The 14,479-nt window shown below is 34.0% G+C and overlaps 1 protein-coding gene across 1 annotated transcript in view; it reads left to right on the top strand.

Moving 5' to 3' along the window:
- The window catches only part of LOC103574268 (cytoplasmic polyadenylation element-binding protein 2), a 185,855-nt gene that overhangs the window by 78,915 nt on the left and 92,461 nt on the right, over positions 1-14,479 (top strand). The window contains exon 2 of the mRNA XM_053742168.1: positions 11,572-11,683. Coding sequence (XP_053598143.1) covers positions 11,572-11,683 — 112 coding nt within the window. The remainder of the gene's footprint in view (positions 1-11,571; positions 11,684-14,479) is intronic.

Here is a 14,479-nt window from a genome sequence, read left to right as displayed (position 1 = left end):
TGGAATGTGGCGAGACTGGAAAATAAGGATGAGGATTTCTGGATGGGGTTAAGGGATTGGGATGTGGTGGTGATGATTGAAACGTGGCTGGATGACAAGGGATGGAAGGAAGTGTGTGGCAGATATAAAAAAGGATTTAAATGGGAAATACAAGAGGCAGTGGGGAGTAAAGGAAGAGGTAGAGCGAAAGGAGGAATGGTGATGGGGATAAAGAAAGGAATAGAAGTAGGAAGGTCTGGAAAAAGTGAGGGAAAAGGGTGGATGGAGAGGGAGGTAAAATTAGCGAAGGAATAGTGGTGAATAGTAGGAGTGTATATTAACGGGGATTTAGATAAGAAGTTAGAGCTGTTGGCCAAGTGGGTAGAAGGAGTGGAGGGGAAAGTGATAGTAGAGGGGATTTTAATGCGAGGACGAGGGAGGAGGGAGGCGTTTTGCTCGTTGTGAATGGGGAAGAGAGAGGTGTGGGGAGAAGGTCAAGAGACAAAGTAGTAAATAAGGAAAGAAAGAGACTGTGTAGCCTATTAGATGGAGGAGGGTGGGGAATGTTAAATAGGTCAGTGAAAGGGGATGAGGAGGGAAATCGGACATTCATTGATGAGAGGGGACGGTTGGTTAGAGATTATGTAATGATGAGTGAAGCGATAAGGGGAAAAGTGGAAAGGCTAGAGGTGGTAGAGAAGACAGATTCTGATCATCTACCGGTGGTAGTTTAGATTGACGGAGAGAGACAGAAAGGCGGTAAGGGAAGGGGTAACTAGAGGGATGAAGGAGGTAGGGGGGTATGGACGGAGAAAGGAAGTGAGATTTTTAGAGAAAAGTTTAGGGGCTGGGAATGGCGGGATAAAGAAGTAGAAGAGGGGTGAGTGTCATTAAGAGGCAGGGTGAGAGAGGGTATAGGGCAAACAATGAAAGTAACAAGTAAAAGAAGTGTGAATGGGTGATGAGATGAGGAATGTAGAGAGGCTAAAAAGAGGTTGAGGGAGGGGCTGAAGTTAGTTAGGGAGAAGGAAGGAGATATGGGAAAATACAAAGAAGAAAAAAGAAGGTTCAAGGAATTATGTGAGGACAAAAGGAAGGAGGAGAGGTTGAGTTGGGAGGAGAAGTGTAAAGCAATAAGGACGGAGGGACAGGTTTAGGAAGTGGTGAATAAGGGTAGAAAGAAAAGGAAGGAAGTTAACGATAGTAGTGACATGAAGAATTGGGATAGATACTTTCGGGGTTTGCTAGGGGGGTGGAGGGACGAATAGTCAGAGAGGTAGTGGGTGAAGAAAGTTATGGAAATGAAGAGGAGGGCATCACTTTGAAAGAGGTTAGGGAGGTAGTAAAAGGGCTGAAGAATAAGAAAGCTATGGGGAGGACGGTATACCGAATGAAGTATGAAAGTATGGGGGGGAGGGTCGTGGTAGCGTTGTGGGAGTTATGTAGTAAGGCGTAGAATGAAGAAGGGTGGCTGGAAGGTCGGAGGGAGGGGGTGATGATACCAATAGTGAAGAAGCGAGAGGGTAGTATAGTTGAAGAGTATAGGGGGGTGACGCTCAGACGGCGTATAAGGTGTATGTAGGAGTGCTAGAGAAGAGACTGAGAGAGGAGGTAGAAGGAAAAGGGTTGCTACCACCGAGTCAAGCTAGGTTTAGGAAAGGAATGGGAACGATAGATAACCTGTATGTGATAAACTATTTGATGAACTGGAAGGTCAGGAAGGAGGAAGGGAAGATAATGTTGTTGTTTTTGGACTTGAAAGCAGCCTTTGACTCGGTAGATAGAAGGAAGTTGTTTGAATGTTTGAGTAAGAGGGGGGTCAGGGAAGGACTGGTGAGGAGGTGTGAGGTAGTATTAGGTAAAACAACTAGTAAGGTGAGAGTGGAAAAGGTGAGTGGGGAGAAATTCTAGACGGAGAGGGGAGTCAGGCAGGGATGCCCGCTGAGTCCCCTTCTGTTTGTGCTGTTTTTGTCATGTATAGATGAGGAGTTAGAAAAGGGAAGATGGGGAGGAGTAGAGCTGAGAGATGGGAAAAAGGTGTATGGTTTGGCGTATGCGGACGACGTGATATTGATGGCAAAGGAGGAGGGGAAAATGAGAGGAATGATTAGGACACTGGAAAGATATATAGAAAGGAAAGATTTAGAGGTCAATACAGGAAAGACGAAAATCATGAGGTGTTCGAAAAGGGGGGGTGGTAGGTATAGGAAAGTTAATTGGCGATGAATGGGAGAGGAGATGAGAAAGTATGTGTATTTAGGGTATATACTGGAAGCGAATGGGGGTCAAGAGGAACATGCGAGAGAGAGGGTAAGGAAAGTTGCAAGTGTGTTAGGACAGATCTTGGTAATAGGAAAAAGAAAGTTGAGGAATGACTGAGGGAGAAGGGTATGGCTATTTGATTAGTTAGTGTGGTCGGTGGTGAGTTACGGGGTGGAGATCTGGGGGTGGGAGGAAAGAGAGGGGGTGGATAAACTGCAGGAAAGGTACTTGAGATGGGTGTTAGGGGTTTCGAGGAGGGTACCGGGATATATGGTCAGAGAAGAGTTGAGCAGGGATGAGATGCTGGTAAGAGCAGGGATGAGAGCGTGGGGGTGTGAAAAAAGAATAAAGGAAAGAAAAGGAGGAGAGCTGGCGCGAAGATGTAGGTTAGAAATGAGGAAAAGAGTGAAAGCGGAAAGCGGAGTAGAGGGATGGGAAGGTGAGAGGAGGGAATACTATGAGAAATGAGGTTGGGACTTAGTTGAGGTAGAGGAGAAATGGGAAAAGGGAGAACGGAGAGGGGAAAAGTTAATAAAAGTAGATAGGCAAAGGCAGTGGGAGGAGAGATGGGAAAAGGTAAGGGATTCGAAGGGAAACAAAGAGTATTTTATTAAGGGGATAGGGATTCTAGGGTATTTGAAGAGGAGCTGGAAGAAAAAGAGGTGGAGAAAGGTGGCGAGGTTCAGGCTGGGGGAAGGGATGAATGCGGGTAAGTATTGGGGAAAAGAGGAAGAAAGGATATGTAGGGGTATGTGGGTACAAGGAAAGGACATGGGAACACGTGTGGGAGGTTTGTTCGGGTTTCGGGGTAGAGAGAGGGTTGCAGGAGATGAGGAAGGGAGTGTTAGAGGAGGGTGGGCAAGGAGAAGAGTGGTTCAAAGAACTGGAAAGGATGAGGGGAGAGGGAGGTGAGGATAGTTAGAAAAAGCAACGGATGCGGAGGTCACGGGATGTATGTGAGGGAGTGGAGGAATAAAGAAAAGCAAAAGAGTTTTTTCTTTGAAAGTTCTTTTTTTCTTGATGTCCTGAGCGTGAAGGATGAAGGATGGAAATTGTAAAGAATGGAAGGATGGAAATTATAAAAGAGAGTGGTTAGGATAAGAATATAGGTTTAAGGGATAGTTTTTGATGTAATTTGGATGTGTAATTCGTTAAGTTTTTGTAAGTTTTATGTAGTGTGGGCAGAAGTCTGGTTGTAACCCGTAAGGGAAAATTTTGAAACCAATAAAAAAAAAAGTAATTTAAGAATTGTCAAAGGTAATTGACTTGCGGAGGTGAATTATTGTTGTAATTAAATCCAAGGTAGTGGATAAATTTAATAATTAAGGTTTATAAGGTCGTAGAATTAAAATGAAAGTGTCTAAATGTTAATTAAATAAAGGTTAACAGTTGTCACTTTTAAAAAAGTAATTTATTTTTAAGTTATCCTTTCTCTCTTCTCTCTTACTCTTACAATTACAACGACCCTGATATTGAAGACCCGGTTCTGGAAGAATGCTAATACTTCCAGTGGCACCCTTTTTAAGGACGACTAGAGTAGCAGGATACCCTGTTATAACTGCATATCTCTGTAATTATAAGTAAATCTATTTTTTAACTAAATTATTGATCATATTGGTTTGTCTTAAATAATTAATTTGATTGAAGACTAATCGGTGACTTAGAAGTGATACCCTGCTTAAACATTGCATACATTTATGTACTGTCTTCGTCAAGGTATATTTACATTTACATCATATACTAAATAACCTCGAATCTATGACAAAAATTTGCTAAGTAAAGTGTTGTGTAATTAAACATAATAATAACTATATATAATACAAATAATTTTATATGAATTTGTTTATATATAATTAATTACTATGCTGAATTAGTGGTGTAATAAATAGTGTATTATCGTGATTAAAAAGTATTACGATCAATGAAAATTGTGTGGAAATTAATATTTAAAAATGTATAAAAGACTCGATACTATTGAGAAAATTCTATTGTGGGCGATCAAAACAAATATTTCATTTATGATGAATTCTTTATTTTATAATGTGAATTAATTAATGATGATAATTAATAAGTGATAATATTAAATTGTAACTATAAGTGAATAGTAACTGTCATTGAAATTTCAAACTATTAAAATGGTTTAAAGTATTTCATTACATTTATTAAAAATTGTTAATTTTATAATAAAAGTAATTAATTGACTTTAAACTTGTAATTTAATTATATTAATTTATTAAATATTACTTCTTAAATAAATTTATATCAATTTTTCAAATTAAATAAATCAATTTTATTTACATTGATTTATTTAATTTATTTATATTCATCTTAAGCATATATTTATATTAATTTAGTAAATTTATCAACGTATTAGTTTGATTTTATAATCATAATTATCATTTTAATATTTTAACGTTTAACCTAAAACTTTGAAATTGTTAGTTACATCTAAACACTGTAAAAAATTTGTACACGGTGTGGTGTGGATGATTTGGTGTTAAAATTTTCAACATTGCCAGTGTTAAAGTCACACGACGCACAGTGTTAACTTTTAGACTGTGTGAATGTTCAAGTTTTTTATTTCAAAATGTCATAAGTATGCCACACAAACTCCAAGTTACCACCAAAAGGACGAGAAAACCCTCAATATAATCCGCAAAAACCATGAAAAATCACCATAAAAATTCCGAGCAAGCTCAAACACGAATCCGCGAAAACACTAATGAAACTCTAAGAGAACACTCATGAAACTCAGCAAGAACGCCGACAAAACTCCGTGTTGTAACTGTGCACAAAAATACTGCGTGCCTACCATGAAAATGCCGTCAAAACTCCCTTGGCGCACCCAGTTTCAATCGAGTTTTTTTCCGAATTCTTACGGTCGTGCTAAAAACATAAGAATCCGTAGAAACTCTGACTAAACTACAAAGAAATGCATTAATAACTCCCACAAAACACCAAGAAAACTGCGTGATAATACCGACGAAACTCAAAGAGAACACCAATAAAACTCTGAGAGATATAACCGAAGAGTCTGGCTAGGCTAGCTCTTGTGCTGGCCACGGTTCCTTATCATTAACTTAATTAATTTGTTTTGTGAACTGGGGGGCTCACCTCGTTTCTCTGAAATATTCGCTAAATGCAACAATTTTGAAAGGAAAGGCCTGGTGGTTTATTAAGTAAGAGATTTTGGTTTTATATGATCAAAAGGAAATACTTTTCATTTAACCAAGTACCCAATATAATAACAGTATGAAACTTTCCCCAAATTTTATTTTATCAAATTAGTTTAGAATGATTATAGCATTTAAAGTTTAATATTTTATTTTACGCGGGAGGAGACCAAGAGGTTTGAATTGGGGAAGAAGGATTCCACTTACAGTGTACCTTATGACGTGATCTATCCTTGCAGTGGTAGATGGGATTGACCGTCAATAAGCATAGACAACGGACGTGGCATCGACGACGTAGACCTGATCTTCGGTGGTAGAAAACCTCAGGACATGAACAGCAACGATGCGGCAACACTCTCAATTTCTTTTGTTATCGGCAAAACTCAAATTAAATTTCAACTCTTCAACTCAAAGTATGTTTATTTGGCCGATACAAACGTTCTTCGATTAAATATTTTATAATAGTCACTGCAACTATACCGATACTAGACGACCAAACTCAATTCAAATACACAATTAAAGTAAACTGATCACTGGGACTAAATGACTAGATATTCGACTAGCTTTAGGCCAGCTCGTGTTATATGTACTGAGCTCTGGGGTAGAGTAGGGAACTCGTCATGCGTCATCAGTCCACTACCCTACTGGTCTACTGTGGGTGGTAGACAGGGCCTAAGTCTCTCGAGCAATTGCTTGCTGGCCCTTTTATAGATAAAGTTTTGCTGACGTGGAGCGGCCCAACTGCCGCCTATAATTTAATTAAAATTCGATCTTACGGGCCTCTTACAGGGCCCTGAGTAACTGAAGAGTTTATAAATAGTATTCAATTAGCATGTTAGATGGCTATCAGATGACTTAAATTTTCGCGCCCGATTTTCAAGTCGAAAATCCAAAGCGCCCTGTTACAGAAAAAACCAACAAAAGTCAGTAAAAACAACCAAAACTCCGCACAAACTCCGTGTCTCAACTGTATACAAAAATACCGCGTTACTGCCATGAAAAGACCGTCGACACTTCTGTGATACAGTCAGTTTTACTCAAGTTTTTTCCGAATTTCTACAGTGGTGCTGAAAGTGCTAGAATCTGTGGAAACTCCGACTAAACTACTAGGAAACACCCAAAGAATTCCGATAAAACACTAAGAAAAATCCGCGATAACACCGACGAAACTCCAAGAAAACACCAAAAAAACTCCAAGAGAAATCTGGCAAAACTCTTCAAAAACTCGGACAATACTCCGTGTCGTAATTACCACGAAAACACTGTCAAAACACCCTCGAAACACCGAGTTTCTGTCAACGAGCTCGAAAACATTAATGATAATATATTTTCGAGATCTGTTTTTTATGATCATTTCTCTAGCACTAACAAATTACTTTTTATGCTAAAGTTTGAAAATATCAGAATTGAACATCATTAATGAAGAAGCGGTTTTTTCATTTATTTCCCGATTATGTTCAATAAAATAAGTGTATTGAGGCAGAAGTCAATGTCACTGATAAAAATCAAGATTTAAATAAGTTTTGACTCATGTCAGAGCAATAATAGATAAAATATTCGAGAAAAATATTAAAAACTGTGTTTTTTCAATTTTTTTGTTGATAATATGATTTAAACTACTGCACAAGTTAAATGACATCCCAAATAGCAAAATGATGTCTTGATGAGTTTTGAATGAGTTCCTATTTATGATTTGGACGTCTCATCAACATCTTAAAGAAGTCTTTAAGAAGTTTTCAAGATGTCGAATGGACCACCTAGCGAACTCAGTAAGACGTCTTTCAAAAGAGTTCACAAAGAGTTCTTTTTTCTGACTTCGTAAATAAGACTTCAATATGAATTTACCATGACGTGTTTAAGAAGCTCCTAATTTTGACTTCATGAAGAAATCAAAAAAAGAATACATTTAGACGTCAAAAAACTAACGTCTTATTTATGGAGTCTTCAAGGGATTATATGATGATCAAAAGAAACCATAAAGAGAAAGAGTTGATATGATTTCAGACACATTATATTATGATTTATCCGGAAAATATAACATAAAATGTTATTTTTTTTAACTTTTAAACGCCGATATCTTTTGAACTAATTAACCGATTTTGACGTAATAATTAAAAACGTTTGTAATACAGTTTCGTCGTTTTTTCGAATAATTACATGGAATTTTTGAGCTCCTGGAATGGTCTTAGCTGTATTGTATAGCAAATCTAATGTTTCTTTTGCTTCGAAATAGTCGTTCTCAATAAATAAAAACATTTATTATAACTGCTCATAAATAGCATTAACTTTTACTTACTGCTTTTAAATCTCTGCTCAGAACGAAAATATATCAAAATCAATTTATAATATGCAAGAAAAACAAGTGTACAGTGTCAAAAATCGGTACTGATAATAATTTATAACGAAAGAAAACTTTTTTCAATTTTGAAAAATTGAAAAAAAATAGTGATTATGGAAGGCCCACTACCGGACCGGGCTTTAAAGTTGCAGAATGGATATAAGTTTGAGATAAGAAATTTTCAAGAAAATCGAAGGATACACCTAGTTTTAAAAACACGGTTGAAAACTTAAAATTCAAAAATGTCGATTTAAAACATTTCGTATATTCGTTTGTATTTTTTGCTGTAAAGGCCATCTAAAAAAGAAAACATTGAATTTCGACCATTATCACAAAAGTTATGATCAAAAAACCATTAAAAGAGTGGTTTTTTTGAAAATTCGATATTTTTTGAACCATTGATCAAAAAAATCTTAAAATTTATCAGGAAGCCCCTTTTAAGGGGTACTAAAAAATTAAGAAAATCGGAAAAATCAATTTTTGAAACCGTCTGATTTGGCGTGGAATGCCCCATACATATATTAGAGTTATAATTTGAAAATTATTATTTCAATTACTTATTATTAAATTATAAACCAATATAATAATTTCGAAAAAATCATCTGTTTCAAAACTTGTACAATATTTTATTTAAAAAATGTCAGATACCCATGCAAGAACTGCCAGAATTGAACAAAGGGGCCATCCTTGGCTCAGCACAGGGGAACCTAGCTTTGTCACGTCTATATTGGCCCATGCTTGAGTCAAGAAAGGTTACTCAATTCTGGCCATTCCATTCATTACCCGGGCTTGGGCCAAGACCGGGTTCTCCTATCTTAACCATCCAACGGAAACCCACACTTGGGCCAGGACTGGGTAATCTAGCCTTCGCCATTCAATGGCGACAGGCTCGGGCCAGGACTGGGTAACCTAGCCTCGGCCGTTACAATGATTACCCGAGCTTAGGCCAAAACTGGGTTTTCCTGTCTTGGCCATCCAATGGAATCCAACACTTGAGCCAGGACTGGGTAACCTAGCCTTAGCCGACCCAATGATTGCCCGAGTTTAAGCCAAGACTGGGTTCCTCTGCCGGGATCGTTCAATGGTACCCCAGACTTGGGCTAAGGTAGGATTATCCAAATTCGGGTATACCTATAGTTTCCCATCCTTGAGCCAGAATTGGCTAATCTAGGTTTTTTATTAATTATCCAATCATCTTATTATTATGGTTTTTTAAATTAATAATTGTTTATTTTTGAATTAAAATAAGTTTTAATGAATAAATATTTTAACATTCTGATTAAAATTATTAACAATTAACAATTAATACATTTTTTAGTTCGTTATTATTTGCAATCAAAAACCGTAATTTTATAATTTTATTTATAAAAATTAATTTAATTGAGTAATAACTCATGAATTTTTATAATAAATGTTATTTGTAATAATCGTGGTAGAGTAAGATAATTAAGATGGGTTCTTGATAAATAATCAATAAAATTTAATAAATTTTATTTTTAAAAATTATGTAATTATAATATGAATAATACGAAATTATTACTTATGCTTTTTTTAATTGAAAATATTAATTATATTGCTCTTTATATTTATTAAAACCGAGGAGTTGAAGTAAAATGAATAAGTAGATCATATAAAAGTTTCAATTCAACATTAGTAGACTCATCCAGTAGCGTTCAGACCCAGCAATCAGAAGGACGACAGTTCGCGCCCAGAGCCCAGTAGAATTTTCAATGAGTTTTTTTCACGTCATTTACCTCACTTAAATAGTTCAAACGTTAATGATCACAAACGCTAGTACTTAAATAATAATAAATTTTTTTTTTAATCAAATTTATTTATTTTTTTGATACATGGGCCAGGACTGGCAACCAAGCATGGGTCAGGATTGGCAATCAAGTATGGGCTAGGCCTGGCAACCAGGCTTGGCACGATGATATCATTCCAGACTTCTACCAAGGCTGGCTTACAAACTTGACCCAGAGTTCAACGTAGTTGAACCAAGCCTTGGTCAAGTCTGGGCCCGTCGTACTTTCCTGTCTGGGTACTGGCTAATTCTAGGAAGTAGAATTGAAAATCGGAAAACATCCAAGATTGCTCGCGTAGATTTCAAAAAATGTTACATAAATCGAGCAAACTTTTTATTTTTGTTTTAAATTTATAACCTAGAGATAAGTAATTCAAAATTTAATTTGTGAACTATAACGAAGAAAATAATTTTTTTACTAGACTAAAATAGTAATCATCCAAATTAGAAAAAAATTAACAGAAGTATTGAGAAATAAGTTACAGAGTGTTTAATTTAAAAAATATTAGCTACCCATACAAAGTCGCCGTTAATAAAAAAAATGCCGTAGGTCAGCCGATGTCTGATTGCAGTCGCTCAGCCCACCCGGGAAAAATTTTTTTTATAAAATTTCATAAGATTTTATCCTTTAAAAGTTATTTAGGTTATTTAAGTCATTTTGACTCAGCTTCAACCTTGAATAACTTTTGAAGGCGAGAATTTAGCAAAAAATGTTAGGAGACCTTTTTTGTAGAACATTAAATTTCTTTCAGAAATATGTATCTTTATTTGGGAAAATTTCAATATTTTTAGTAGTTATAAAAATCCAAAATAGAAACAAAGAATTTAAAAAAAAAAAATCAATATTTCAGGTACGGTTACAAAGAAACGGCTCATTTTACGTCAATTTACTAAGAGAGATTTTTTTTAGGGGATTTAATTTCCTTTAAGAATGTGCATTGCTCAAATTTTTCAGATAGATGATTTACGAGTTTTGGGTAAAAAATTAAATTTCTGTCAAAAAACGAATAGTCATAACGATACTCCTCTTAATATCAATACTAAGGGCTTAAACTTGCATAATAATTTTTTTGGTCATCAGAAATAATATTTTCATAGTATCGAAAGAAAAAAAAATCGATTTTTTTGGCCCAGTCTAATGTATATGTCGCAGACAGATCGTGAAATAAGACAGTTCCTGAACTGTCTAGTCATTTCATGAAATGCAGTCAGATCGTGTAATGGTCGATCAGTTGCATCATTGCACGTCAGAAGCTCTGTACAAGCTTTTAAAAAATCCTTGCCCTCCACTGCAATTTTTCACAGCTTCTCTCAGAGAAAGGAGTTTTTTCAAGTCTATGTCATCACGTTTGAAGAACTGATAGCCAGCTCAGAAGAAGAAGTAAATCAGAGCTTCTGACGAGCAATGCACTACAAAAAGGTGTGCAAGAAAGCTAACGTTTTGTACAACAGTAGATGTCATTCGAGTTTACCATGTGTAAATAAATAAAAATAGTCGAATGATTTCATATTTTAAGTTTTCTAAATAAATAAAAAATGAAATTTTATCTATAAATAAATAACATTGGCTGCTCTAACAAATATCTTATCTTTTTTTAGTTGTCTCTTTTTCATGAATCTGTTATTGCTATAGATATTACACGATCGGCAAAACTGCTATTAGACATTTCATGAACTGTCTAAAAAATTTAGACGTTTTATGTAATTCTGGAACATTACACGATCTGTCTAAGGCCTAATTGCATTTCATGAACTGGCTAAAAATTTTAGACACTTCGTGTAACTGATCGACCATTACACGATCTGGCTGCAGTTCATGAAATGACTAGACAGTTCACGAACTGTCTTATTTCACGATCTGTCTGCGACATATATACTCATATAATAGTAATTCCAAGTCATTGACAGATTCGTTTTTTTATGTATATGTAAGTTGACGAAATCAGCAGTGTGGTGGGATTAATTCTTCTATTGAATAACTTGCGATTCAGTTACATTATTTTCCTTCATTTCAGGATCGTATGACGGCAAATGGCAACTCACCATTGGATAATATGAGAACATTGGAGCATTACTTGAGTGATATAATGCGAGCAGGGGCAGCAGATACTCCAGAACATTTAAAAGGTAACAGATGATTGATATTGAAAATTTTGTTTTACTAACTTTTGTTTGCTAAAAAATACGTTTTTAAAAGTAAACAAATTTAACGAGCTATTTGTAAAATCCTTTGATCGCGTAAAATTCTAAGAAAATACTGAAAAACGATGTAAAAATTAATATATAATAACAAAAATAGCAGTTAATGCTTTTTAATAGAAAAAAAAAATTTTTTTAATTTTCAAAAATCAAAAAAAAAAAAAAAAAATAGTAGCCACGGAGTTCCCACGACCGGACCCACCTAAAAAGCTGTGGAATAGATAGTAGTTTGTTGTCACAAATTTTCAGAAAAATCAAAATATGCATTATTTTCAGAAAACGATTTGAAGTTTTAAAAATTGAAAATGACGCGGAAAAATGTTTTAAATAAATCATTTGTATTTATTTCTGAAAGTACATGAAAAACGAAACTTTTTTATTCTTTGAGTTTTTTTATTTGAACCATTTTTTAAAAAGTTATGAGCAAAAAACCATGAAAAGAGCGATTTTTTTGAAAATTCCATATCTTTTGAACCAATGATCAAAAAAATTTCAAAATTTAGGAGAATGAGTTTTTTAATGAGCACTAAAAAATATCAAAAAATGACAAAAATTAAAAATTAAAATATTCAAAACCGTCTGATTTGGCGTGGAATGCCCCAATATATATATTTATGTATATATTAGGGTGGGTTGAAAAAAAAACTTTTTTTTTTTTGTTTTTTTTTTAGCATGGGGGTAGAATTTGTAGCTTATAAAAAAAAAATATTTTTCAAGAAAAAAAAAACTTTTTTACTCAACATTTTGAAGTGGCCCACTCGTTTTTTAAATAAATAAATGATTAAACTTTTCGTTGTAAACTACAAAAATAATAGAAAAAAAATTTTTTAAACTTCTGACTCTCAATTAGCTTTCGGGGAGACACCCTACAAATTCTAGAAAACCATTTTTATATTTTTTACTACCACCCATTCTCAAGTTATTGATAAGAGAAAAGTTAATTAGTAACTCTGAAGTATTTAATCGAAAATTTTATGAAAATTTTTTATAAAATTAAAGAGTTTTAAATATTTTTTTATTTATAACAAATCAATAACAACAAAATTAATTTATGAATAATATTAACACAAAATTAACAATAATAAAAATTCAATAATATTAAATTGAAAGTACAAAACCTAACTTCTCAATAACTTGAGAACAGGTGGTAGTAAAAAATATAAAAATGATGTTCTAGAATCTGTAGGGTGTCCCCCCGAAAGCTAATTGAGAGTCAGAATTTAAAAAAATTTGTTTTCTATTATTGTTGTAGTTTAAGTTGAATATCCAAAAATGAAAAACTTTTTCTTTTGAATTAAAATGAAAGCGGAGTAAAAAAAATCACATTCGACAATTATTAGATATTTTTCACGATTTTGGACAAAAAAAAATTTTTTTCGTTGGAACTACCCCGTTTCATCAGTTATTTATTTAAAAAACGAGTGGGCCACCTCAAAATGTTAAGTAAAAAAATTTTTTTTTTCTTGAGGATTTTTTTTTTTATAAGGTACAAATTTTACCCCCATGCTAAGAAAAACACAAAAAAAGTTTTTTCAACCCACCCGTATGTATATATATATGTAGCAGAAAGAAGTCACCGGTGCTATAAACAGCAGCGGAAGTAGTTCGGTGCTCGTCACGAGATTGCGCCCACCAGTTGTAGTATCTCTGGTACGAAACTTATTTCAGAACTGTTATATTCCAAACTTGAAAGCAATTTTAGCACGAGTACTCCTCTGTTATTTGACAGAGCGACAAGTACTTTTTTTGATGGTAACAGTATATCTTATTTTCATCATGGCATCAGTATTTATTATCAATGTTTCCATGAATAATTTTTCTTAGAAATTAAACTTGGACTCTGAAAAAAAAGTTATTCTGATAAAAAGTATAGAGTCTCTACTATATGAACAAAAATTTAAAATTCATTTAATACACTGTATAAAAATTTAATTATATATATATAGTTCTATATAATTGTCTATAATTATATAGAACTATATATAATTATATATAGTTATATATAATATATACGGCCATTTTCCATTTAAAATTATACATCATTATATATACTTTTTTTTACCCGCACTGAGAGAACAGTGCTTAGTAACCTGAACTATGCAGCGTCAAATATAAAAATATAGTCTCCTTAACCAATTTTTATTGTTACTGGAACTATGTACTAGTATGAATCAGCACGAAAAAATAGTTCCATTGACTAAACTTAAGAAACCATTTTTGCCTTATTATGGTCACTACAACACTGCAATTTTTTAAAACAAAGCTTAGTAGTGAACACAATATAACCTTTATCATTAACTCGATTAACATGAATTAGTTACAGTAACTATGTTAGCTTAGTGACTGTGTGATAGTTGGTAGAAATAATCTTAATAGTTAACTCGACTAAGAGTTTAGTTGTCGTCTCATATAATATCATTCATTTAGTTCCTTTTACTACTGACAAAAGTATCAACCGTACTATTTCATAATAGTTCTCTAAACAATCGATGTCTAGTTAATTTAATAATTATAAAATATTTCTGCTAACTAATTATCAAATGTAAAAAAAATTCAACAGAGAATATAGTTATAAATACCATTAACATTTAGTTTCCCTTGCTATAAATTGCGTTCCTAATGCCAAAAGTGCGTATTGCAAAATATACGCGTTATTGGTTCTGTGGAGCCAAAGAAGCGTACCAAACCTTTTTCATTTTTTGCTTATCAATTTTGAATCGTTAA

This window comes from Microplitis demolitor, chromosome 10 (assembly GCF_026212275.2).
Source record: "Microplitis demolitor isolate Queensland-Clemson2020A chromosome 10, iyMicDemo2.1a, whole genome shotgun sequence".
Taxonomy (NCBI): domain Eukaryota; kingdom Metazoa; phylum Arthropoda; class Insecta; order Hymenoptera; family Braconidae; genus Microplitis; species Microplitis demolitor.
This window is presented reverse-complemented; position numbering and strand designations above follow the sequence as displayed.